The sequence below is a fragment of the Pseudophryne corroboree genome, chromosome 4 (assembly GCF_028390025.1).
Source record: "Pseudophryne corroboree isolate aPseCor3 chromosome 4, aPseCor3.hap2, whole genome shotgun sequence".
In the NCBI taxonomy this organism is placed as follows: domain Eukaryota; kingdom Metazoa; phylum Chordata; class Amphibia; order Anura; family Myobatrachidae; genus Pseudophryne; species Pseudophryne corroboree.
The window spans coordinates 642,345,403-642,372,076 of record NC_086447.1 but is presented as its reverse complement, the minus strand read 5'-3'; the positions used below and the strand labels follow the sequence as shown (position 1 = coordinate 642,372,076).

General features: G+C 46.6%; 1 protein-coding gene across 2 annotated transcripts in view; it reads left to right on the top strand.

Moving 5' to 3' along the window:
* SMOC2 (SPARC related modular calcium binding 2) overlaps positions 1-26,674 on the top strand; it is a 701,933-nt gene that overhangs the window by 240,811 nt on the left and 434,448 nt on the right. For both annotated transcript variants that reach the window (XM_063917728.1, XM_063917727.1), the window contains exons 3-4: positions 2,325-2,431; positions 15,901-16,000. In XM_063917728.1, the coding sequence (XP_063773798.1) occupies positions 2,325-2,431; positions 15,901-16,000 (207 nt within the window). The remainder of the gene's footprint in view (positions 1-2,324; positions 2,432-15,900; positions 16,001-26,674) is intronic.

The following is a 26,674-nucleotide window of genomic DNA, read 5'->3' as shown; positions in this document are numbered from 1 at the left end:
TTAACTAATTCGGGTTATTGTTAAGGAGCCATCTTTAAGAGGCCCTTTCTGTTGTCATACTGTTAACTGGGTTTAGATCACAAGTTGTACGGTGTGATTGGTGTGGCTGGTATGAGTCTTACCCGGGATTCAAAATGCCTCCCTTATTGTGTATGCTCGTCCGGGCACAGTACCTAACTGGAGTCTGGAGGAGGGTCATGGGGGGAGGAGCCAGTGCACACCACCTGACCTAGTAAAGCTTTACTTTTTTGTGCCCTGTCTCCTGCGGAGCCGCTATTCCCCATGGTCCTTTCAGGAACCCCAGCATCCACTACGGACTCCGAGAAATAGAATTATCGGTAAGTAAATTCTTATTTTTTCTCCCGTGTGCCATGGTTGCTTAGTAACCAGATGAAAAGGGTTTTAACCCTTACAGTGTCTGCTGCAGCTAGTGTAAACTAAGAAAAGGGATACCCCAAGAGTGGGTCATCACACAGCTCAAGCTCAAGGCCACTGAGCGATGGTCTGATATAGCTGCGCCTGTATACTCCTGTGATGTACATATGAACTGCATTGAATCGGCAGATCTTCGGTCGGACCGATTGAACGTGCTTGAAATCAAATCAAATGATTCTGACCTGTTTTCTGCCAGTTATCACTTATATACACTGAATGATTATTGTTTAGAACAGGCATGTCAAACTCAAAATCCCAACTGGGCTGAATTATTAAGCTGCTAGTCTTGTGTAGACTGGAAGATAAAGAAAAAGTATATCAGCTGTCTCTGAATGATCATTCAGTGTGTGACTGTTTTAATTCAAGCAAAATCTTTTGCGTTGTTCAACAATGGAAAGATTTGTAGTCTAGTCCCGGTAGAAAAGCAGTTTTGAGTTCTATAGACTTTATTAAGGGACATTCTAAAATGACACAGATGATCACTACAGTAATTACCTATATGTATTTGATTTTATTTGACTTTTTTTTACATTTACATAGAAAGTAATTTTCTGTACTATCCTCTAGTCCATGGTTCTCAGACTTTTTTGAGTCACGGTGCCCTAGAGTATCAGAATTTTTTTCACTGCACTCCTAGGCCAAAATTTTCTTATTGAGATATTTAGAAAGAAATATTACATTTAAGTAAATTGTGTTTATATGTTATCATTAGGTTTAATTGTGTGGTGAGGGACAAGATTTGCTTCTGTTTGTCCACATATTTTATGATTGTCAGTCGCCAGCGCTGATTTTGTCTATTACATTGACCACAAATAATTTTAATTGGTCCTGGACCACCAACCCAGGGCACCCCTGCAACGATCCTGAGGCACCCCAGGGTGCCACGGCACACAGTTTGAGAACCACTGCCCTAGTCTGTCAGTTCACATGAGAACATATATCAAGCTTGTGTTCTAATATTATTCGTATTACGATATGGCAATACATTTGCATCTGTAAGATACTTAGGAGTAGGGATGAACAATGTTTTGATCTACAAAATTTCATGATGAGTAATTTTCATGATAATAGTGTCTACATGCTGCAAGTCAACTCTGCATGTCGACATGCTGACCATGTTAGAATTCTCCTGTCGACATTATCAATGCCATCATGGTGACCACCTATATAATAATATGAACCCAAGAAGTATGTGATACTTAAATGAGCAAGCATCACATGACATGTGTGTTCCCATTTTCCATTTAAAATACAGGAGCACTGTTTTTGTTATTTTGTTAATTTGATATAACCATTTTTCTGATGGCTAGAGATTCATATGGCTCAGACATATATTTGTTCTTATTTAAATTTAATCCCAGTTTTGGGAAGCCTCACTTTTGTACATGCATATCACGTTCCATGCTTAGATTGTGTTTTAAATCTGCAACTTTATGTAATGTAAAAACAATGTGTTTCTTTAGCCCTTTTCTGTCAAAATAAATTAGAGCTTTTACCATTTTCGAGTGTTCAAAGGTTGTTTGATGAAGCCAGTATGCACACTATGTTATTTCACGATAATTAAGTTAAGCCTATTGTTACCTGGCTCAGTAGAAAATCTAATTTTTATAAATGCAAACACATCATTGAAGAAGTTGGCACAATGGCTTGTGGAAACACTTTTGTTTTTAATAAATATTTACAGCATTAGTTAAATAAACTTGGATTAAAAATTCAATATGAACAATAGGAGTGTTTTTTAAGAATCATTTCCACCTGCTGTACAATAGTTTTGTGTAAAGTATAATCTTATGGCTAACCATAGTGACTTTTAATGGTAAGATTCTTGAGCTGAGTTTTTTTTCTATTGTATATTATGTTTAACTTTTTCCCATTGTTATTATTTTAAGATGTTTCCAGATGTGTTGCAGAGAGGAAATATACTCAAGAGCAAGCCCGCAAAGAATTCCAGCAAGTGTTTATCCCGGAGTGCAATGATGACGGCACCTACAGTGAGGTTGGTCATTTTGATTTACTTTTAAATTGCTTGTGTGCTCTATAATAACGAGTCTGGAATACAAATAGTTGAGTCTTACTATGATTCAAAATAAATACATTACAAATCATATCACCAGACACTTAGACTTATTTGTAATTACAGTGCTTGTTAGAGAAAGTAAATGTTTTAGCAATTTGAGCTTTTAATAGCTAGAATAAATACATCTGCGTTTGTAACAGACTTAACAAAACGGCAGATACGTTTAGCGGAGTGTACTGTCCTTGTCATATGCTGTTGTGTGCTTAGAGCTATAGCACAGTATCATTGTATTTATTTATGTTATTATTTTAATGACACTTATTGTCCATTTTCATTATACATTTTCATATTATTTTTATTAAGATGCTGGAAAAATAGTTCAGTATACTGTATATGTTATTTAGACCCTTATATGGCTAACTTACTTTCTTTCCCTCTGAGCTCTATAGCTCTTATGAAAGCATCAATCAGTTGGGAATTGTGCATCATACGCAGTATGTGAAGGTGCCACTCAGTTTCCTGGGGTAATGGGCGGAGAATGTGCAGTGCACATGGATTTATGGGTCATGCCTCACACTCTATAATTGCTCCCGGTGGCATCATACATACACTGATGTGTTCATGAAGATTGTGCAAATATATCACCATAAAGATTGCCACACTGCTCGGAGCAAATATACACAGGGTGCACAACAGGGACACACTTACTGGGACTTATTGCCAGCACAGGTATGTGAAAGGGCGGCACTGAACGGGAGGTGGTTGATAGATTGACAGTTACAAGGGTGACAGTCAATAGGTAGACACCATAGGGTCGTCATTCAAAAGGTAGACAGGGTCAAAATGTCGACAGTCAAATTGTTTATAGTCAAAAAGTCAACAGGGTCAAAAGGTTGGCATGAAAAAGGTCGACACATATGGTCAACACATGTTTCTGCAGCGGGGTACATTGGTTTCCACAGGAAAACATTGGGGTGTATAGATGGATCTTGATCCAGGCACCAACAGGCTAAAGCTTTAGACTGTCCCAGGATGCATTGGGTCCTCCTCTATAACCCCGCATCTAGACACTGTGAGCTCAGTTTCGAGTTGGTGCCCAGCAGAGCAGGTCACTTAACAGGGGATATGCACTGGGCAGCCCCGAAAAATCTTTTACTTGAAGACTTCAAGGGCAGCAGCACTTACATGTCAGGGTGACATTCTATGCTACAGCTCCGTCACCTCCCCAGCAGCGTCGCATACTCCCGCTGGCTCAGTTCCCGGGTACTTGCGACGGGGATGCTCCGGCATTGGGCACACGGTCGCAGCACTCTCCTGGTTCATGTGGCTGCTACGAAGGGACGAGGTAAGCGGGTCCCCCAAGTGGGACCCGCCATTAAATCGCTTTCCGATTGCAGTCTAGGGAGACGGACTGCGACGCTGGCATAGACACTGTCACTGAGCAGGGACCCCACTATATCCACCAGGGCATAGGAGTACAGGTCGGGTGTACTAATGCCCACTTTAATAAGACTCCATAGTACCAGGTGGTGAGAACCAGCATAGGGGAGACGGCGCTGTAGCACCTCCCCCAGCACAGGGCACCATCTACTGGTGGTGTTCCCGCCCTTGAGTTGCCTCACACTCTCCCTCACTCCATGACTGAAACTCTGGGCGCCATCTTCTGTGCATAGCTGCGACTGATCTCCGGGACTGCAGGGCAAGGTGTCCCTTGTAAATCCACCTGTACATCAGTGCTGTGATTTTACAGACACTTAAGTATTCTACATGTCAATATAAAGACAGCGTTATTTACGAACAAGTGTACCTGTGCCAGAATATAGTGTACGAGTATTCTGATATATACATCTGGTCTGAGACCGCGCTCTGTTTTACATATATATATATATATATATATATATATATATATATATATATACATACACTAGTCCAGTACAGTTTTATTGTCTTACTAAAATAATTATCTGCATTGTCACTGTGACTGTGTTTGCCTGTATCTGCTGTGTGGATTTCACTTTCAATGTATCCCAGCTTTGTCTATTACTGTATTCTGTATCCTAAAGGACGAGGTGCGCCTGGGTCACATATATAGTGCTTTACAGTATTTACTGATTAGGTGTATTCTACTGTGTACTCAGTCACATAATACCAGATTTATTCGCTGGTGTGTACTGGGGACTCAGTCGCATAATACCGGACTTGTTCGGTCGTGTTGTGTACTGTGTACACGGTCACATACTAGGGAATTTATTCGCAGGTACTGTACTCTGGCTGTATCGTACGAATACGCTCTGTGTTTGCATAACTGAAAATGTCTAACACAAAGGGCGGTAAATCCACCTTGGGTGGATAATTTGTCAGCCCAGTTGCAGCAATTGAATCAATCTTTGGTTAGACATAAGACTGCCCTAAGCCATTTTCGTGTCACGGGGTCATCTAAGCGGGCCACTTCCTCCTCACAATCCACTAATCTCTCAGAAGATTCTTCTGAAGATGACGGGGAGCACACTGTCCTGTCAGACACTGACACAGCTGCTTCTGATGAGGAATCTACAACTCTACATGTCCCTGACCTAGTGGTTGCTATTAAGCAGATCCTGCAAATATCAGATAATGATGAGGATTTCACTACGGTGTCTAAAAAACCTGATAAGTTTAAATGTCAGACGGTAACTAAAACATTATTATTGCATTCTGACCATTTAGTGGACATATGACAAGAACCCTGGATTACTCCAGGGAAGAAATTCTCCCTGTCTAAATGGATTGTACAGATGTAGCCACCTTTATCTTGACTGGCTGAGACGTTTGTCCCGATCGAGCATAAGCAGCGTACTGGGGCGTAGGGAGGTGCGCCTAGTCACAGAGAGGCGTATGGAGGCAGACAGAGCGTTTGGCGTTACCTTTATGTGTAATACCTGTGATCATCCACCAGATGTCGCTTTTTACAATCACCACTACGCATGCGTGTGGTCTCCCGTAAAATACAATACTGAAATATATAATAAGGACTACTTTACTAAGGCGTCTCATTACACTGCATACAGTAAATACTCATTATGCTGCATTATTTAATACAGGAAATACTCATTACGCTGCATTATTTAATACAGTATATATGGTACAGACGCAAATAGTACAGCATACAGTATATGATCCATCTACAGTACTTTATGAATATGTGAGCGTCCAAGTCCCGCAGACAAAACAACATAAAACCAGTAGTGTACACTGTCGCAAATGGACGTGTTAGAAGTTCATTATTGCCCCTTGAGATTAGGAATTTTGTACAGTATGTTAGCGTCCTAATCCCGTAGCCATTACAGCATAATCAAAACCAATGGATTTATTCATCTATCTGTGGCGAAGTGGTGAAGAGTTCCTCTTCCTATACTCAGAGTCCTGGGTTCGATTCCTAAAGTACGAATGCATGTTAGTTTTTTCCAGACACTTTATTATTTTTTTTAATTCACATAAACCAGGGCAAAGCTGCAGGAGCGGTTCTACTGTTAAGGTTCTATGCACCGTACAGTACACATACAATTCTGTAGCAGGGCAGACTCAATAGAAATGGTTACCACCTATGACTACTTGCCCCACGGAGGCCCTAGGCTACAGAGCAAGTAACAGTCCAGATTTTGCAGGCTATGGGGCAATGCTGAAGGAGCGTCACAATCCCCTAGCTAAAATACACAGGGGCGATAGGAATAAGTGAGGTCTATGCACATTACGGTACACCGGACTCGATCGCACAGCACACTGTCAAAATGGGCACTGCCCCTGAACCCCCACCATGTGGCAGGCAGCGCTCGGATATGGAGTGAGAGATGGTATAAGTTTTGCAGGCTACGGGGCAATGCTGAAGGAGCGTCACAATCCCCTAGCCAAAATACACAGGGGCGATAGAGATAAGCGAGGTCTATGCACATTACGTTACACCGGGCTCGATCGCATAGCAAACTAGCAAAACACAAGTTTTACATAAAGCAGGGCAAAGCTGCAGGAGAGTTTCTACTGTCAAGGTTCTATGCACCGTACGGTATACATACAATTCTATAGGAGGGCTGACTCAATTGAAATGGCTACCACCTGTGACTCCTAGCTCCATGGAGGCACTCGGCTATGGAGCAAGTAACAGCACAGATTTTGCAGGCTACGGGGTAATGCTGAAGGAGCATCAGAATAATAGTGAATGTTACAGGAACACATTAAAAAAAACGTTGGCACTTCCTTCCCATTAGTGTTGGTTTATGCCTTAGGGGAATCGGACGCTAATACTTGTATTTCAAGAGCACTGTATTTTCCACTGCCTCTCCCTACCCCCATCGCCCTTATCCCCTGGGAGCCTGCACAGGTCATGCAGTGGACAGGGAGGGAGTTCAGGTCAGGTACAATACACAAATGCCGACTATCTACAGTACTGTGTTGCTCAGTTAGTTGCGTCGGAATACACAAATTTATACTCATTACCGCTGTGTATATGTATATAGCGGAATGAATCGCTGCTGCAGATTTACTTTGATTTATGTGAAACCTGTGTGCAACCTTTCATTGAATGTACAACAAAGAAAAAATAAAAATAAAGTGAATGTCACGGGAACATATATATAAAAAAAAAGGTTGGCACTTTGGGACTCTCAGCGTGGGAGGTGGGAGCCTTCATCGCTAGGTTGGTATGGAAGGGGAGACAGTTAGCTACCGGAGGGTACCAACCCCAAGTTTCTGTGACCCCCACAAGGCTCATGGCAAGCGTCGGAACCCATGGTGAGTCTGAATTAACGGGCCCATTATAGTCTATGGGAAAATGGGTCCACTTTGCATACTGATATCTCTGGTTCTGGGTGCCCCAGAGACTCAGGACTGGTACCATACAAAAGAGGAGACTTCAGACCAACCACTAGTTTATGTGACACTGGAAAGGGAAACGGGAAGCAACCGTGTTTCGGGTCCCCGCCAGTTGTCCGCATAGCTTTCACAGGATGCAGGGTTTCTGGCTAGATAGGAAATACTGTACAGAAATGCTAAGCATGGTAATTTGACATCCAGGAACATAGGGAGGAGTTTTTATCTCTCACCATTATACTTAGAAAAATACACTTGCCACTGTACGTTACAAGCTGTTCGCGCTAATTAGTACACTAGTAGAACATACTGTACAGAGATACTAAGTACAGTGATTTGACATCCACGAACTTAGGGAGGAGCTTTAATCTCTCTCCATTGTAATCTTTCTAAGTATAATGGAGGGAGATAAAAGCTCCCCCCTAAGTTCCTAGGTGCCAAATTACCGTCCTTAGTATCTCTACTCTATGTTCTACTAGTGTACTAATTAGCACGAACAGCTTGTAACGTACAGTGGAAAGTTTAATCTTTCTATGTATAATGGAGAGAGATAAAAGCTCCTCTGTAAGTTCCTAGATGCCAAATCACCGTCCTTAGTATCTCTGTACAGTATGTTCTACTAGTGTACTAATTAGCACGAAAAGCTTTTAACTGGATGCCAAATCACCGTACTTAGTATCTCTGTACAGTATGTTCTATTAGGGTACTAATTAGCACGAACAGCTTGTAACGTACAGCGGCAAGTTTAATCTTTCTATGTATAATGGAGAGAGATAAAAACTCCTCCCTAAGTTCCTGGATGCCAAATCACTGTCCTTAGTATCTCTGTACAGTTTGTTCTATTAGGGTACTGATTAGCTGTTCGTGCTAATTAGTACCCTAATAGAAAATACTATACAGAGATACTAAGGACGGTGATTTGGCATCCAGGAACTTAGGGAGTAGCTTTTATCTCTCTCCATTATACTTAGAAAGATTACAATGGAGAGAGATAAAAGCTCCTCCCTAAGTTCGTGGATGCCAAATCACTGTACTTAGTATCTCTGTACAGTATGTTCTACTAGTGTACTAATTAGCACGAACAACTTGTAACATACAGTGGCAAGTTTAATCTTTCTATGTATAATATAGAGAGATAAAAGCTCCTCCCTAAGTTCCTGGTTGCCAAATCACCATCCTTAGTATCTCTGTATAGTATTTTCTATTAGGGTACTAATTAGCACGAACAGCTAATTAGTACCCTAATAGAACATACTGTACAGAGATACTAAGTACAGTTATTTGTCATCCAGATAAAAGCTGTTCATGCTAATTAGTACACTAGTAGAACATATTGTACAGAGATACTAAGGACGGTGATTTGACATCTAGGAACTTAAGAGGAGCTTTTATCTCTCCATTATACATAGAAAGATTAAACTTGCCACTGTACGTTACAAGCTGTTCGTGCTAATTAGTACACTAGTAGAACATACTGTACACAAGTGTTTTAACATGTTCGTTTGTGTCTGTATAAACTATTTATATTGAGAACTCTCACCATCTGACCATTGGTCACCATCTATTAACATTACAGTCGTCACTGACCATTTGCCAGAGGTGTAGATCAATCCGCCGCTATACGATCGAAAGTACTGGATTAGTGGAGCATTAGCCACCTAGTGGAGGAGATGTGTAATGCATGCTGAGTATCTAGAATCGCCTCAACGCGCCTGCCTGTGATTAAACTCAGCAAGCTAAGCTATCGCCTTAGCGTGACTAAACGCCCATCTAGGCGGAGAATCGGTCAAGATAAAGGTGGCTACATCAGTAGCTCGCTTTCCTCTCCCTACAGAGTTGTATAACAAGTGGGAAAATTCACCGCCGGTAGATTCCCATGTCACCCGTTTGGTGGTGTCATCTACTCTGCCTGTCACCTCACTGAAGAAACTGACAGATAAGCGTGTGGAGGGATGCCTGAAGTCTATTTACTCCCTAACAGGTGCTGTACATAGACCCACTATAGCAGCCTCCTGGGCTGCAACAGGAATTGAAGCATGGGTTCAGGGATTAGAGGATGAGTTGCCCCAGGATATATCTGACAATGTCAGACAATACCTGTTTCATATTACCACCGCCGCCTATTACATTCAGGTGTGTCCTCTGAGGCGGGTGTGTTGGCAGCCAAAGCGTTGACTGCAAATGTTAAAAAATAGAAGAATATCCTGGTACGTAATCAGCTGCTAGTGTGGGTATATCTAAAAGAGAGGTTCTTCTTACCTCCAATGCCAAAACAAAGAAAAAACCTTAGAATACCCCTCAACCAGCGCTTAGGTGGGGATCTGTTTTTTTGATGTTCTCCTGAAGTCCTTTCTCCCATGAGATTTTCTCTCAATGCATACTGAGAAGAGAAAGAAATGGGTAGAACATAGTGTAAAACCTTGTTTAAAAACACAACATTTATTACAATAAAATATGCAAAACTAAGCACTAATTGCCCAGATGGTTCATGTGGCATATATATCCACAAGTGTGGAAATGACAATAATTACTCAATATGATATGTACAAAGTGATGGCATTCATCATTGGATCAATCCTGGTATAGGTTAGACAGTGGCTAATAACCCAATTCAGGTGAGAACTGACAACAGACAGTTCTTAAGCACATATAAAACACCAGTTTCTCCCAGCTGCAGCATAGGGTCCATGTTCACTTCCCTGAATCGGATATCATCTGTACCATGTCTCCGTCCACCAAGGATTGATCTCTGGGGCACCCACACATTCCGACCCTTTCCTTGGTCTTTCTCAAGGATGATTTCCGCTTCAGGGAAGAGAACATGGACCAGGTGACATCCCATGCTGCAAGTGGGTAGAAACTGGTGTTTGATATGTACTTAAGAACTGTCTGTTGTCAGTTCTCACTTGAATTGGGTAATTAGCCACTTTCTAACCTATACCAGGATTGATCCAATGATGAATGCCATCACTTTGTACATATCATATTGAGGAATTATTGTCATTTGCACACTTGTGGTAATATATGCCAATGAACCAATTAGTGCTTAGTTTTGCATATTTTATTGTAATAAACTTTGTGTTTTTAAACAAGGTTTTACGCTATGTTCTACCCATTTCTTTCTCTTCCCTGTATGCATTGAGATAAAATCTCATGGGAGAAAGGACTTCAGGAGAACATCAAAAAAACTGATCCCCACCTAAGCGCTGGTTGAATGGTATTCTAAGGTTTCTCTTTGTTAAGGCGTCGACTACGTCCATCCTGGCTCACGGTATTCTGTGGTTTAAGTCATGGAAGGTGGACCTGGACTCCAAAAAGACCTTGGAGGTTCTCCCGTTTAACGGAGACATGTTATTTGGGGAAGACCTCAATAAAATTGTTGCGGATTTGGTGGCTGCTAAGACTGCCTTTCTCCCTAATACTACTCCTTCTGCACAGAAGGCAAAAGGTACCACTTTTTGCTCATTTTGACCTCAAGGGAAAGAAAAGGGTCAGACTTAACTGAGACAATCTTGTGCTTCCAAAACCACAAAGCCCAAGGCAAAACAATCCTGGGCAGCCCGTCAGCCGCCTGCTTCTAAACACAATAAGCCTGGTGCATGATGGGGCAGGCCTCCCCCTGGGGTAACCCAGGGTGGGAGGCTGACTTCTGCGATTCACCCAGGTCTGGTTAAAGACCACTTCAGATGTATGGGTGTGAGAAGTTGTCTCTCATGGGTACGCAGTCTCTTTCAAGAGACGTACCCCTCGCCAGTTTTGCACCGCAGTTATCCCTTCGGATCCATTAAAAGCACAAGCTCTTCAATTGGTTGTGCGTTCCCTCCTGGATATAAGAGTGGTGGTGCCTGTACCTCAGTCCCAGAGAGGCAGAGGATATTACTTGACCCTGTTTCTAGTACCGAAACCCAATGGGTCCTTTTGGCCTATACTCAACCTCAAATCACTGAACAAGTTTGTGAGAGTGTCCAAGTTCCGTATGGAAACACTGCGCTCAAGTGTACCAGCCATGGAACCCGGAGACTATATGGTATCCCTGGATATACAGGATGCTTACCTGCATATACCTATTGCCATATCGCATCAGCAATAGCTGTGGTTTGCTATTGGCAACCTTCACTATCAGTTCCAGGCTCTGCTGTTTGGACTGGCCACAGCTCCTCGGATCTTCACCAAGATTATGGCCATGATGACGGCTCATCTCCGTCGTCAGGGAGTCAGGATTCTGCCGTTTCTGGACGACTTGCTGATTCAGGCAAACTACCATGATGTCCTCCTCAGTCATCTGCAACTGACGGTAAACTTCCTCCAAGCCCACGGGTGGCTCATAAACTGGAAGAAGTCTCGCTGGTCCCAACTCAAACCATGGTGTACCTGGGGGCACTGCTGGACACACACAGCCAATGGCTGTTTCTGTCTCCAGAGAAGGTCCTGAAGCTTCAAAACAGGATCCGATACTTCCTTTCTCACCCAAGAGTGTCGATACACTCTGCGGTGCAAGTACTAGACCTGATGGTGTCGGTGTTCAACATGGTAGAGTTCGCTTAATTTCATTCCCGCCCTCTGCAGAGGTTAATCCTTGCCAAGTGGGACAGCCTGCCTCATTTGATCAGGTCTCACATGGTTTCCTTGACTCCGGAGGTTCGTCTGTCGCTGACCTGGTGGCTACAGGACCAGCACTTGAGTGTGGGCATCCCTTCTGGATCCCCAACTGGGTCCTATTGACTATGGATGTCAGTCTGAGGGGTTGGGGCGTAGTGTTGGAGCAACAATATTTCCAGGGTCGGTGGACCATGGAAGAATCACTCCTACCGATAAACATTCTGGAATTACGGGCACCTGTTTTAATTGCAAATTAATATTTGCTATGCTCATTTTTCATTTTTTACATAGATTTTTATAAAGGACTATGGATCCACATGTGATTCCCGCTATATTTGAGGTAATTTCCGGACCAGAACTTCCACTTTGAACAATAAAGTTTAGGTATAAATAGAGACTATTTTTTAAACTAATCCAACCTTGAAAAACTGCTGTGTATAGCACGAAACGCATTGGTGGACAAGCGGTCTCCTTACAGAAGACAAACCACAACTGTTGCCATGTGAACCGAGCGGACCCTGCGTGATGTCATCTTCCGGCTTCCTGCCTCATCGCTCCCCTGCTGGACACAGTGGTGGTGAGACGCGGACTAACAAACAGCCGCTTGGCTGAGGAATCCCGTAGCTAATGTGAAGGTAGGGAGAGATAGGCTCACAGGCACAAACTCTATCTGCAAACCACAAACAGGCTCTTAAAAAGAGCTGTAAACATTATGTTTTAACCCCATTTCTTTTCAGGTGCCACTAAGATTTTTCATAAGCACTCGTCTTTCCCAAATAAGTGTTCAATGCTTTGTCTCTCACCCTGCCTCTGATACAGAACAGGCCTGTTCAAGTACGGTCATACAATGTCACCATGATGGCATACATAAACCATCAAGGTGGCACTCGAAGTGTCAAAATTCCTCCGTTGGGCGGAACGCCATCTGCCAGCAATATCAGCAGTGTTCATTCTGGGAGTCCTCAACTGGGAAGTGGATTTCCTCAGTCGTCAGGACATGCAAACCGGAGAGTGGAGTCTTCATCAGGAAGTCTTTCAACTCCTAGTGGACAAGTGGGGCCTACCAGATGTAGACCTGATGGCGTCTCGACACAATCACAAAGTTCCGGTCTTCGGATCAAGAACCATGGATCCCAAAGCAGCGTTCGAGAATGCACTGGCAATTCCATGGAACATTTGGCTGTCCTACGTGTTCCCTCTCCAGTGTCACTCCTGCCCAGGGTACTGCGGAAGTTCAAACAAGAAGGAGGAATACTACTTCTAGTCGCTCCAGCATGGCCCAGACGGCATTGGTTCTCAGATCTACAGGGTCTATCGATAGAGCGTCCTCTTCTACTTCCTCGACACCTAGACCTCCTCGTTCAGGGCCCTTGTGTCTACCCGGTCCTGGCCAGACTGGCTTTGACGGCTTGGCTCTTGAAGCTTCACTCCTAATGGTCAAAAGATTCTCCGAGGCAGTTATTCAAACTATGCTGAAGGCCCACAAATCGGCATCTGCGCGGATTTATTACAGGGTCTGGAATTCTTACTTCACCTGGTGTGCTGCTAAGAATTACGATGCTTACAAATTCAGTACTTCCAGACTTCTGGCTTTTCTGCAACAAGGCCTGGACTTAGGCCTTTGTATGGCCTCCCTCAAGGTTCATATCTCGGCCTTGTCGGTGTGGTTTCAGAGTAAAGTTACATCTATTCCTGACGTTCATACTTTCACTCAGGGTGTTATGTGGCTCCATGGGATCTGTCTGTTGTCCTAAATGCCCTGCAAGAGTCTCCATTTGAACATTTTGAGTCAGTGGACCTTAAATGGCTCACGGTCAAGGTCGTGTTCCTACTGGCTATTGCTTCTGCTAGGAGGGTGTCAGACCTAGGTGCTCTGTCCTGTCGTCCACCCTTTCTGATATTTCACCGTGACCGGGCAGTTCTTAGAACTCGCCCTGGTTATTTGCCTAAGTTGGTGTCATCTTTTCACCTTAACCAAGAGATTGTGGTTCCGGCCTTTATCTCTTCTGATTTGTCTTCCAAAGAGCGGTCTTTGGATATGGTAAGGGCTCTCCGTATTTATGTGGAGAGGACTGCCTCTATCAGGAGGTCAGATACCCTTTTTGTACTTTTTGGTTTTCACAAACGTGGCTGGCCTGTGAATAAGCAAACATTGGCCAGATGGATTAGAATGGTGATTGCACAAGCATATGCGCAGGCTGGACTCCCAGCTCCTGTTGCTATCAAAGCCCATTCTACTCGGTCTGTTGGACCTTCTTGGGTGGCCCGCTGAGGCGCGTCCGCTGAACAATTGCGCAAGGCTGCTACATGGTCCTTGTGTGAACATGTTCATAAGGTTCTATGCCTTCGATAATTCTGCCTCCCAGGATGCTTCCTTTGGACACCGGGTTCTTATACCCACTATGGCGCGTCCCTTCCCATGAGGAACTGCTTTAGGCCATCCCCGATGTTTTCCTGTAGAAACCAATGTACCCCGCTGCAGAAAAGGAGATTTATGGTAGACTTACCATGGTTAAATTTCTTTCTGCTAGGTACATTGGTTCCACAGGGCGCCCACCGTGACGCACCTAGCTTCTATGGGTTTGTATGGCATTAGCCGCTAGTCCCTTTTCCTGTCATGGGAACGAGTTTCTATATGACTAACATCTACCTTCTCTTTTACCTGCTCCTGCATTGGACTGGTTAACGAAACTGAGCTCACAGTGCCTGGAGGCAGGGTTATAGAGGAGGCCCCAATGCATCCTGGACAGTCTGTTGGTGCCTGGATCAAGATCCATCTCTACATCCTGATGTTTCACTGTGGAACCAATGTACCTCGCAGAAAAAGATTTAACCATGGTAAGTCTATCATAAATCTGCTTTTTTTTTTAGGGTTTTTTTATGTTTTTATAACTTTTGCTGCATTTACTATCCATGTCACAAACTATTACCTTTAGTAATCTTCTGGAGAGCAAAGCAACAAAATGACAAAAAAAATGTATTATTTTTGTGTCAACCTTTTTCATGTAGACTTTTGACCCTGTCAACCTTTTTACCCTGTCGACCTTTTGTACCTGTCGACCTAATTACTGTCTACCTAATGCTATCGACCTAATCACTGACAATCTTTATAATGTCACACCCCACTGCAACGGTGAGTGGATCCTCTGTATATGTCCCCCTCTATCTCTTTAAGTGCCACTGGGCTTTGCTATTAAGTTGCTCTGCAAGCTGCATATATAACCATTGTAATTTGTATCTACATAGCAGTTGGCTATACTTTTTTTTGCTGCAAATCGTGCAAATGTAACCATTATATATTGGGCATGTACCACAAACAAAGATTTTCTATTCTGCCATCCCCAGCAAGTTATGTTTTGAGGATTTTCTTACTCATTGAAAGCTAAATGAATCATTTGACCTCATCAGTAATTATCCTGCCTGTTTCCACAGAGGGAATTCCTCAAAACATGACCTACAGTATTTGGGGTATTTGTGGACCAGAGTTTAAAAACCCTAGATTAATGGATAACTATACATACAGTAAGGTATATTTTCTGTCTTAATCATTGTTGCCTTTGTATAATGTTTTTAGTGTGTAACTATTTATACAAAAAACAAGTAACTAGAAACTAGAATGTATAAAAGCAGATCATTTGAAATGTTTTGCAAAACTATGAATCTTCCAGTACTAAAGACGATTATTATAATTGTCGGTAATAATTGATTTTCTTCCATGTGAACCCTTTAGATGCTGCAACAATGACATTAGCTCCATTAAAAAATTCTTAGAATTAATTAGGAAAAGCAGATTTCTTAAATCTACTTGTGTTTACAAAATATGAACAAACAATATAAACCAAAGAGAATAGATTTAGGTAAATCCCCTTTTTTCTGATTTATTTAGTAAAAATCTCACAGCTGTTTGTCCATTAAATTACGTTATTGAAAATGAACATTGGGTGCATGTGTACAGTATATAGTTTTGCATTATATAATAATATCTTTATCATCTGTGATATCTACAGGTTCAGTGCCATAGCTACACAGGATACTGTTGGTGTGTAACACCTAATGGCCGACCGCTCAGTGGGACTGCTGTAGTACACAAAACTCCTCGCTGTCCAGGTGAGATTATAACATGTAACTTGAAGCGTTGTAGGTTATGATTACAACTATGACTACAGGTCAGTAAATATCATAAAAACAATCCTAAAAACCCTGTTTGGTATGTTACTTAGAGGCAGATTTATTAAGCTCGGTGAAGTGATAAATTGGAAGGTGATGAAGGACCAGCCAATCAGCTACTAACTGTCATTTTTCAAACCCAGCCTGTAACGTGGCAGTTAGGATCTGATTGGCTGGTCCTTTATCACCTTCCACTTTATCACTTCACCGAGCTTAATAAATCTGCCCCTTTATCGTTAATAGTACAGATGTTAAATAAATCCTGTCAAAGGCTATTAAAACCTGAAGATCACCCTCAGCAGTGTTACCAATGAAGATTGTAATAAATTTGTCAATTCACAAGTAGATTAGCTCATCTAGCTTTCTAAATTCCCACCAAGGTCACAATGTCATATGTTTTAGTTTTCATATTTTTAGTGAAAACAAGTATATTTGCCTACATTTGCAAGCAGCTTTCCATTATGTGCATAGTAAGCTCTAGTATCCTATACACAGGTAGGAAAATACATCTTGATTGCATAACCGCTATGTATATTTTAGTAAATGCATTTGTTGAGATACTTATTACTATTACTTATTAATGTAGGACATGAACATGACATGAATCCGTCAATGGAGAGCAAAATGATACTGCACATGGGGGGTCATTCTGAGTTGATCGCTAGCTGCCGTTGTTCGCAGCGCAGCGATCAGGCTAAATATCGGCATTTCTGCACATGCATATGCGCCGCAATGCGCAGGCGCGTCGTACGGGTAAAATGAGCATCGTGGGTTTGCACAGAGTGTAATGAACATTCCAGTCGCACGGCCGAACGCAGGAAGATTGACATGAAGTGGGCGTTTCTTGGTGTCAACTGACCATTTTCAGGGAGTGCTTAGAAAAACGCAGGCGTGGCAGAAAAAACGCAGGCATGGCTGGGCGTTCACTGGGCGGGTATGTGTGACATCAAAAGCCGCCCCCTCCATCGTTAGAATCAACGCACACGAAGAGTAACTACAGGGCTGGTCTTGTTATGCACAAAATGATTTTGCAGGCGCTCTGCTGTACAAGCGTTCTCACTTCTGCAAAGCGAAAATACACTCCCCAGTGGGTGCGACAATGCGTTTGCACGGCAGCTAAAAACTGCTAGCGAGCGATCAACTCAGAATGACCCCCATGGCCAATTCTAGTATAGCTCTTACAAAAGGTTACCAGTTTGCTCTCTATACAATGAAACAATATTGGCATAAAAATAAAGTTATGTGTAAATGTTATATGAATCTTAAAAACAGAAACACAAACCAAACTAAGTGATACAACTAGAGATGAGCGGGTTCAGTTAGTTGAGATCCGAACCCCCCGAACTTCGCCTATTTTACACGGTTCCGAGGCAGCCTCGGATCTTCCCGCCTTCCTCGGTTAACCCGAACGAGGCCGAACGTCATCATCCCGCTGTCGGATTCTCGCGAGATTCGTATTCTATATAAAGAGCCATACGTCGCCGCCATTTTCACTCGTGCATTGGAGATTGAACGGAGAGGACGTGGCTACGTTCTCTCCCTGAAAAGCTCCATATCTGTGCTCAGTGTGCTGCAAATATCTACGTTCTCTGCCTGAAAAGCTCCATATCTGTGCTCAGTGTGCTGCAAATATCTGATCAGTGTGCTGCATTGTGGGGACCACCAGTATATAATTATAGTACAGTACAGTAGGCCATTGCTGTATCTTGCAGCTCCGTGTCAGACTCAGTTCTAGACAGTATCCTGATCTTCAGTGCTCAATATCTGCTGCATTGTTGTGTGACCAGTATATATATATTATATATAGTAGTACAGTGCAGCATTTTGGTGACCACCAGTACAGTAGTACAGTACAGTAGTCCATTGCTGTATCTTGCAGCTCTGTGTCACTGCAAGTATCCATCCATATCTGTGCTGCATTGTTGTGAGCAGTATATATAGTAGTACAGTGCAGCATTTTGGTGACCAACAATATATAGTTGTACAGTACAGTAGTCCATTGCTGTATCTTGCAGCTCTGTGTCACTGCAAGTATCCATCCATATCTGTGCTGCATTGTTGTGAGCAGTATATATAGTAGTACAGTGCAGCATTTTGGTGACCAACAGTATATAGTTGTACAGTACAGTAGTCCATTACTGTATCTTGCAGCTCCGTGTCACTTCAAGTATCCATATCTGTGCTGCGTTGTTTGTGAGCAGTATAGTAGTACAGTGCAGCATTTTGGGGGACCACCAGTATATATATATATATATATATAGTAGTACAGTACAGTAGGCCATTGCTGCATCTTGCAGCTCCGTGTCACTTCAAGTATCCATATCTGTGCTGCATTGTTTGTGAGCAGTATAGTAGTACAGAGCAGCATTTTGGGGACCACCAGTTTATATAGTAGTACAGTACAGTAGGCCATTGCTGTATCTTGCAGCTCCATGTCACTTCAAGTATCCATATCTGTGCTGCATTGTTTGTGAGCAGTATAGTAGTACAGTGCAGCATTTTGGGGACCACCAGTATATATATATATAGTAGTACAGTACAGTAGGCCATTGCTGTATCTTGCAGCTCTATATCACTTCAAGTATCCATATCTGTGCTGCATTGTTTGTGAGCAGTATAGTAGTTCAGTGAGCATTTGGGGGACCACCAGTATATATATATAGTAGTACAGTACAGTAGGCCATTGCTGTATCTTGCAGCTCCGTGTCACTTCAAGTATCCATATCTGTGCTGCATTGTTTGTGAGCAGTATAGTAGTATAGTGCAGCATTTTGGGGACCACCAGTATATATATAGTAGTACAGTACAGTAGGCCATTGCTGTATCTTGCAGCTCTGTGTCACTTCAAGTATCCATATCTGTGATGCATTGTTTGTGAGCAGCATAGTAGTACAGTGCAGCATTTTGGGGACCACCAGTATATATATATAGTAGTACAGTACAGTAGGCCATTGCTGTATCTTGCAGCTCCATGTCACTTCAAGTATCCATATCTGTGCTGCATTGTTTGTGAGCAGTATAGTAGTACAGTGAGCATTTTGGGGACCACCAGTATATATAGTAGTACAGTACACAGTAGGCCATTGCTGTATCTTGCAGCTCTGTGTCACTTCAAGTATCCATATCTGTACTGCATTGTTTGTGAGCAGTATAGTAGTACAGTGCAGCATTTTGGGGACCAACGGTATATAGTTGTACAGTACAGTAGGCCATTGCTGTATCTTAGCACAACACACAAACTACAACCAGGCGCTAAGGAGGGAGGGTAAAGGAACGGGATATGAAGAATATCATTTCAGGTTCGATCTATGGTGGTTATGCTATATAGGAATACTTTCTGGTAAACAGTTGTGGACATATTATAGTTGAAAAAGGATAATTTTATGGACAAGCGGACAATAAGGTTTTCTTAATTTTTATATATATATATATATATATATATATATATATATATGTATATTTATTTGTTTTTTATTTGTTTTTTATATATGGATGGAATTGATAATAATATGTTTATATATGATTATATATAGGATTCGTTAAGGAACAATAGAGATCCAAATAGTTTCTATCTATCACAAGTAATTATAAGGAGGTTGGAGCAGCAGGTGTAGCTAAGCAGGTGTAACAACAGGTGAGAACTATTCATCATTATCTGCACCAATGGAGTTGGAGATTTGTTCTTTAAAAAGGGTCCTGGATTCTCTGGAGATTATTCTTGGATAAAGCTTCTGTAAAAGGAGCGAAACGCGTCAGAAGTGTGGATTTTGGACCTATATATTTTCTTTGAACCCATTTGTATTGCTGTTCATCGCCATCAACATTAGCCCGTCAGCAATTGAGAGGAGAGAGACCGGGACCTGGGTGCTTGCAAGCAGCACTAGAACGGTGCGGTCTCGTTGTTCCCTGTGGCTGGACATCCTCGTCATCAGCGGGCGTCATTGCAGACGCTTGATCCCCTGAAACCGGGACCGCTTCACCTACCTTTGGGGCTTCAATTTGCGATATACAACACGGACGGTTACTACACATAAGGCTCCGTCCAGGAGCGCATTTTCATGCTCTATTTCTGTCTTTGCTGACGAGCAGTTAAATATGGAACATTGCTCATTTTCAAAAAACATCTAAGGAACTTATATCTTTACATGGGTTATAGAAACAAATTATTGTGCATTTTAACAAGTATATTATGCGGACTGACATACAGTTAAAATAATTTGTCCATTTTGAGAACTGTGCACAGATCAGCTTGGCTCCACCTCCTTGTGGTAATTTTATAGTATTTTTGATAATTCTGATTATTATTGTTTTACATTGTTATAATATCTTAGACCGGTCTAATTTTTTATGTGTATTAAAAAAACATATGAAATATAGTAAAATTTGTAGTTTAATCATTTGAACATCAGCCATACCATAATAAATAGCGCAGAGAGTTAATTGCTAAAGTAACATTGCAGTGGCAACAGGGTGATCTGTGCTTGGATGCAGGAGTCTTTGACGGTCACTAGATGACCGAGGTCGACTAACGGATAAGTTTGACTTTCAATCATATATTTCTAAGTGCTGCATTGATGTTGAAAATCTCTTGGATTGGAGAGAAACATTTGCTTTTTTGGCTTGAATATTCATTGATATATAAGCATTTTTCCTTCACCATTGCCATTTGATATGGTTTTTTAAAAAGTGTCTTTTTTTCGAAAAAATAAACTTTCATATATTAAATAAGAAGTTTGAGTGCCCTTTAACTACAAAGTTTATATATATATATATATATATATATATATATTTATATATTATATGGGCACGGTCGTGCCCTTATATTAAGGCTGAATCGAACAAATGGAATTCTCCTATAGGGAACTTCTGAGATGGGGGCATGGTGTTTGAGTGGCTACACCTCAAAAGTGATTGGACGTACTGAGCTGAAATTTGTCATGGACGCGTAGAATCGTCGCCCGGTGCTGCAAGCCATGGCAAAATAATAAAAAATGAAGAATTAGGAGTAACCTAAATTTTCAACTGTCAGTTTTTTTCTGCAACTTCCTGTTTGGCTTTTGAGGATGGTTTTCCCATATAGTCTATGGAAAGTTTTTTGGGAAGGCATAACTCAGGATAGAGGACGAATTAAGACTTGGGGTTTGTTTTATTAGATAGAGCTTGTCCCAGTGTAGTGCCTTTTGGGGTTAAGGTTTTTCAGAAAGTTATAGTTTTTTTTAATTTTTGAAAATATGCCCCATTTTAAAGATAGGGCTTTTCAATTTGTTGCGCCTGCGCAGTGGCCGCCAGTGTATGCAGAGAGGCTTCATATGGGTATACAAACATGGCCGACTTTGAAGCCAGCCCAGAACCCTTGGTTAACTTCCGCGCTGCTGAGCCTGAGGCACTAGGCTTACCATAAAGACGGGACCCGCAGCCGCCAGCATGCTCAGTTACAGGCTACACAGCGGCAGCTTTCAGACTTGAGGAGCGGAGCGGGGAGAGAAGGTGCACGGAGGGACCCGCAGCCGACGGCATTCTCCGTTATACTGATATTGAGTTAGTGACTCATAGTGCACCGAAGCCAGCCGCAGTAACAATGAGGGAAGCGGAGAAATTAGGCAGCCTGGCCAGTCTCCTCCGGCCATAGTACTGCTTAATTTCTCTGCGTCCCTCATTGTTACTGCCCGCGGCTGGCTTCAGTGCACTATGAGTCACTAAATCATCATTAGTATAACGGGGAATGCCGGTGGCTGCGGGTCCCTCCGAGCACCTTCTCTCAGCTCCACTCCTCAGGTCTGAAAGCTGCTATGTCCTCCTGTATGCAGCAGTGGGCCGGCACCTGTTTTCTATAATACAGGCGCTGGTGAGGAATCTGTGTATGGAGGAGCGTGCTTCTGCTGCCTGGAGGTACTGAGGGCATCTGATCATCAGTGTGCCTGTGTTGAAGCCGGCGCTTAGTGTGTCTGGAATTCACTGCAGCGTGGCCACCCACCATGCTCAAATGCCGCCGACCGCCGTAAGCTGTGCTGGACAACTCCCCCCGTTCTATATGCCTGGCTCCCCCGCTCCTCCCCCTGTGCTGTGTTCTCTGCTCCCCCGCTTTCCCCCGTGATGTGTGCCTGGCACCCCTGTGCTTCCCCCGTGCTGTGTGCCCGGCTCCCCCCTCCGTTCTGTGTGATCGGCTCCCCCCTCCGTTCTGTGTGCCTCGCTCCCCTCCCCCCCCCCCCGCTTTGTGCCGGCTTCCCCGCTCTACCCCCCTTCCAGTTCCGTGTGCCCGGCTCCCCCCCCCCGTGCTGTGTTCTCGGCTCCCCCACTCCCCCCCGTGCTGCGTGCTCGGCTCCTCTGCTCCACCCCGTGCTGAGTGCTCTGCACCCCCGCTCAACCCCCATGCTGTGTTCTCGGCTCCCCCGCTCCACCCCCGTGCTATGTGCTTGGCTCTCCCGCCCCACCCCTGTGCTGTGTGCTTGGCTCCCCCGCTCCACCCTCCCCTTTCTGTGTGCCTGGCTCCCCTGCTCCACCACCACCCCACCATGTCCTGTGCCTTGCGCATCACTTTTCCCCGGCACTGTCCCCTGCGTGCCACCCCCACACACACGTACAGTCCCCTGCATCCTGAATGTCACCCTACACCTGTACAGTCCCCAGCGTGTTGCTCTCCCACCCATGCAGTACTCTGTACCCTGCCTGTTGGCCCTCGTACATTCCCCTGTGCCCTGCGTGTCACTTTCACCCAGTCCTCAGTTCTGTGCCACCCCCCCCAGTTCTGTGTGACCCCCCGCCATTCTGTGTGCTTGGCTATCCCCCCATTCTGTGTGCCAGCTCCCCCCTCCATTCTGTGTGCCCGGCTCCCCCCTCTGTTCTGTGTGCCTCGCTCCCCCTCCTGTTCTGTGTGCCAGGCTCCCCCGCTCCTCCCCCCATTCTGTGTGCCCGGCTCACCCGCTTCTCCCCCTGTGCTGTGTTCTCTGCTCCCCCGTGCTATGTGCCTGGCTCCCCCGTGCTATGTGCCTGGCTCCCCCGCGCCTCGTGCCTGGTTCCCCCCTCCATTCTGTGTGCCCGGCTCCCCAATCCGTTCTGTGTGCTTCGCTCCCCCCCCCGCTGTGTGCCCGGCTTCCCTGCTCTACTCACCCCCGTTCCTCCCCCTGTGCTTTGTTCTCGGCTCCCCCGCTCCCCCCGTGCTGTGTGCGTGTTTGCTCCGCTCCACCCCCACGTGCTGTGTGCTCGGTACCCCTGCTCCACCCCCCCGTGCTGTGAGCTCGACACCCCCGGTCCACCCCCCCCCCCGTGCTGTGTGCTCGGCTCCACCCCCTCGTGATGTGTGCTCGGCACCCCCACTCCACCCCCCCGTGCTGTGTGCTTGGCACCTCGGCTCTACCCCCCAGTGCTGTGTGTTCGGCACCCCCGCTCCACCCCCTCCCGCTCCATGCCCCGTGCTGTGTACTCGCCACTCCCGCTCCGCCCCCCATGCTGTGTGCTCGGCAGTCCCCTGCTCCACCACCACCTCACCATATCCTGTGCCTTGCACATCGCATTCCCCCGGCACTGTCCCCTGCGTGCCATCCCCCTCACACACACATGTACAGTCCCCTGCATCTCCTGAATGTCACCCTACCCCTGTACAGTCCCCAGCATGTTGCCCCCCACCCATACAGTATTCTGTACCCTGCCTGTCGCCCCCCGTACAGTCCCCTGTTCCCTGCGTGTCACTTTCACCCAGCCCTGTGCCCCCCCCCAGTTCTGTGTGCCCCCCCCCATTCTGTGTGCCTGGCTATCCCCCCATTCTGTGTGCCCGGCTACCCCCCAGTTCTGTGTGCCTGGCTCCCCCGCTCCTCCCCTGTGCTGTGTGCATGGCTCCCCCGCTCCTCCCCGTGCTGTGTGCCAGCTCCCCCTCCATTCTGTGTGCCCCCCGGCTCCCCTGCTCCCCCCTCCGTTCTGTGTGCCTTGCTCCCCCCCCTGCTGTGTGCCCGGCTTCCCTGCTCTACCCCCCCCCCCCCGTGTTCTGTGTGACCGGCTCCCCCGCTCCTCCCCCTGTGCTTTGTTATCGGCTCCCCTGTTTCCCCCGTGCTGTGTGCCTGGTTCCTCCGCTCCACCCCCATGTGCTGTGTGCCTGGTTCCTCCGCTCCACCCCCACGTGCTATGTGCTCGGCACCCCTGCTCCACCTCCCCCCCCCCCGTGCTGTGTGCTCAGCTCCACCCCCTCGTGCTGTGTGCTCAGCACCCCCGCTCCACCCCCCAGTGCTGTGTGCTCGGCACCCCTGCTCCACCCCCCACTGCTGTGTGTTCGGCACACCCGCTCCACCCCCCCCCCCCGTGCTGTGTGCTCCTCCCCGTGCTGTGTCCCCGGCTCCCCCCTCCGTTCTGTGTGCCTCGCCCCCCCCCTACTGTGTGCCCGGCCCCCCCGCTCCGCCCCCCCGTGCTGTGTGCTCGACTCCAACCCCTCGTGCTGTGTGCTCGGCACTCCCGCTCCACGCCCCGTGCTGTGTACTTGGCACCCCTGCTCTACCCCCCAGTGCTGTGTGTTCGGCACCCCCGCTCCACCTCCCCATGCTGTGTGCTCGGCACTCCCGCTCCACGCCCCGTGCTGTGTACTCGCCACTCCCGCTCCACCCCCTGTGCTGTGTGCTCGGCTGCTCCACCCCCCCCCGCGCTGTGTGCTCGGCTGCTCCACTCCACCCCACCGTGCTGTTTGCTCGGCACCGGTGCTGTGTGCCAGCTCCCCACTCCATTCTGTGTGCCCGACTCGCCCCTCCGTTCTGTGTGCCTCGCCCCCCCCCCCTGCTGTGTGCCCGGCACCCCTGCTCCACCCCCCCCATGCTGTGTGCCCGGCACCCCCGCTACACCCCCCCCGTGCTGTGTGTGCTCGGCTCCACCCCCTCGTGCTGTGTTCTCGGCACCCCCGCTCCACCCCCCCGTGCTGTGTGCTCGCCACCCCTGCTCCACCCCCCAGTGCTGTGTGTTCGGCACCCCCGCTCCACCCCCCCCCGTGCTGTGTGCTCCTCCTCGTGCTGTGTGCCAGCTCCCCCCTCCGTTCTGTGTGCCTCGCTCCCCCTCTGCTGTGTGCCCGGCTTCCCCACTCTACCCCCCCCCGCTCCTCCCCCCAACTCCCCCCATTCTGTGTGCTGTGTGCCAGCTCCCCCCTCCATTCTGTGTGCCCGGCTCCCCCGCTCCCCCCTACGTTCTGTGTGCCTCGATCCCCCCCCACGTGCTGTGTGCCCGGCACTCCCGCTCCACCCCCCCGTGCTGTGTACTTGCCACTCTTTCACCCCTCCCACTCCACCCCCCCGTGCTGTGTGCTCGGCTCCACCCAGTCCCCAGCGTGTTGCCCCCCACCCATACAGTACTCTGTACCCTGCCTGTCGCCCCCCGTACAGTCCCCTGTGCCCTTCGTGTCACTTTCTCCTGGTACAGTCCCCTGCGCCCTATGTGTGTCACCCCCACCATACAGTCCCCTGTGTCCTGCGTGTTGCCCACCCCTGTACAGTCAGTCCCCTGCACCCTGCATGTCACCCCCTTCAGTACAGTCCCCTTCCCCTGCACACTGTGTGTTGCTTTTCTCCGGTACTGTCCCCTGCGCCCTGCATGGCACCCCCCCCCCCTGTACAGTACCCTGAGCCCTGCGTGTCACCTCCCGTACAGTCCCCCGTGCTCTGCATGTCACCTCCCCGTATAGTCCCCATGTGCCCTGCGTTTCCCCCTCACTGTAAAATCCCCCGCGCCCTCCGTGTTGCCCCATGTACAATCTCATGCACCCTGCGTGTCACCCCCCCCACACAGTCCCCTGCATGCTGCTCCCCCGTACAGTCGCCCCTTCAGTACAGTCCCCTACACCCTGAGTGTCGCTTTCCCCCGGTACTGTGCCCTTTGTGATGCTTTCCCCCGGTACTGTCCCCTGCACCCTGCATGTCACCACCCGTCAATCCTCAGCGCCCTGCATGTCGCCCCCTTCAGTACAGTCCCCTGCATGTTGCTTTACCCCCGGTACTGACCCCTGCGCCCTTCAAGTCACACACACACTCCCGTGCAGTCCCATGCATCCTGCATGTCGCCCTACCCCTGTACCTTCCCGTGCGTGTTGCCCCCACCCGTACAGTCCCCTGCACCCTGCCTGTCGCCCCTGCCTGTACAGTCCTCTCCGCCCTGCATGGTGCCCCACTTATAGTACCCTGTGTGTTGCTCTCACTGTACAGACCCCTGCACCCTGTGTGTCGACCCCTTCAGTACAGTCCCCTGCACCCAGCATGTCGCTTACACCCGGTACTGTTCCCTGCACCTGCGTGTCGCACACTGTACGAGTGTTGCTCCACTGTACAGTCCCCTGTGCCCTGCGTGTTACCCCCTGTACAGTCCCCTGTGCCCTGCGTGTCACCCCCTGTACAGTCCCCTGCATCCTGCGTGTCGCCCCCCCCATACAGTCCCCAGTGACCCACGTGTTGCTCCCCTGTAAGTCCCCTGCCCCCTGCATGTCGCCCCCACCCTTACAGTCCTCTGCGTGCCCCCCCCCCCCCTGTAAGTCCCTGCACCCTACATGTTGTCCCCCGTACAGTACCCTGTACCTTGCGTGTCACCCCTCCCTCACAGTCCCCTGCACCCTGTATATATATATATATACCTGACACACACACATCTACGTACACG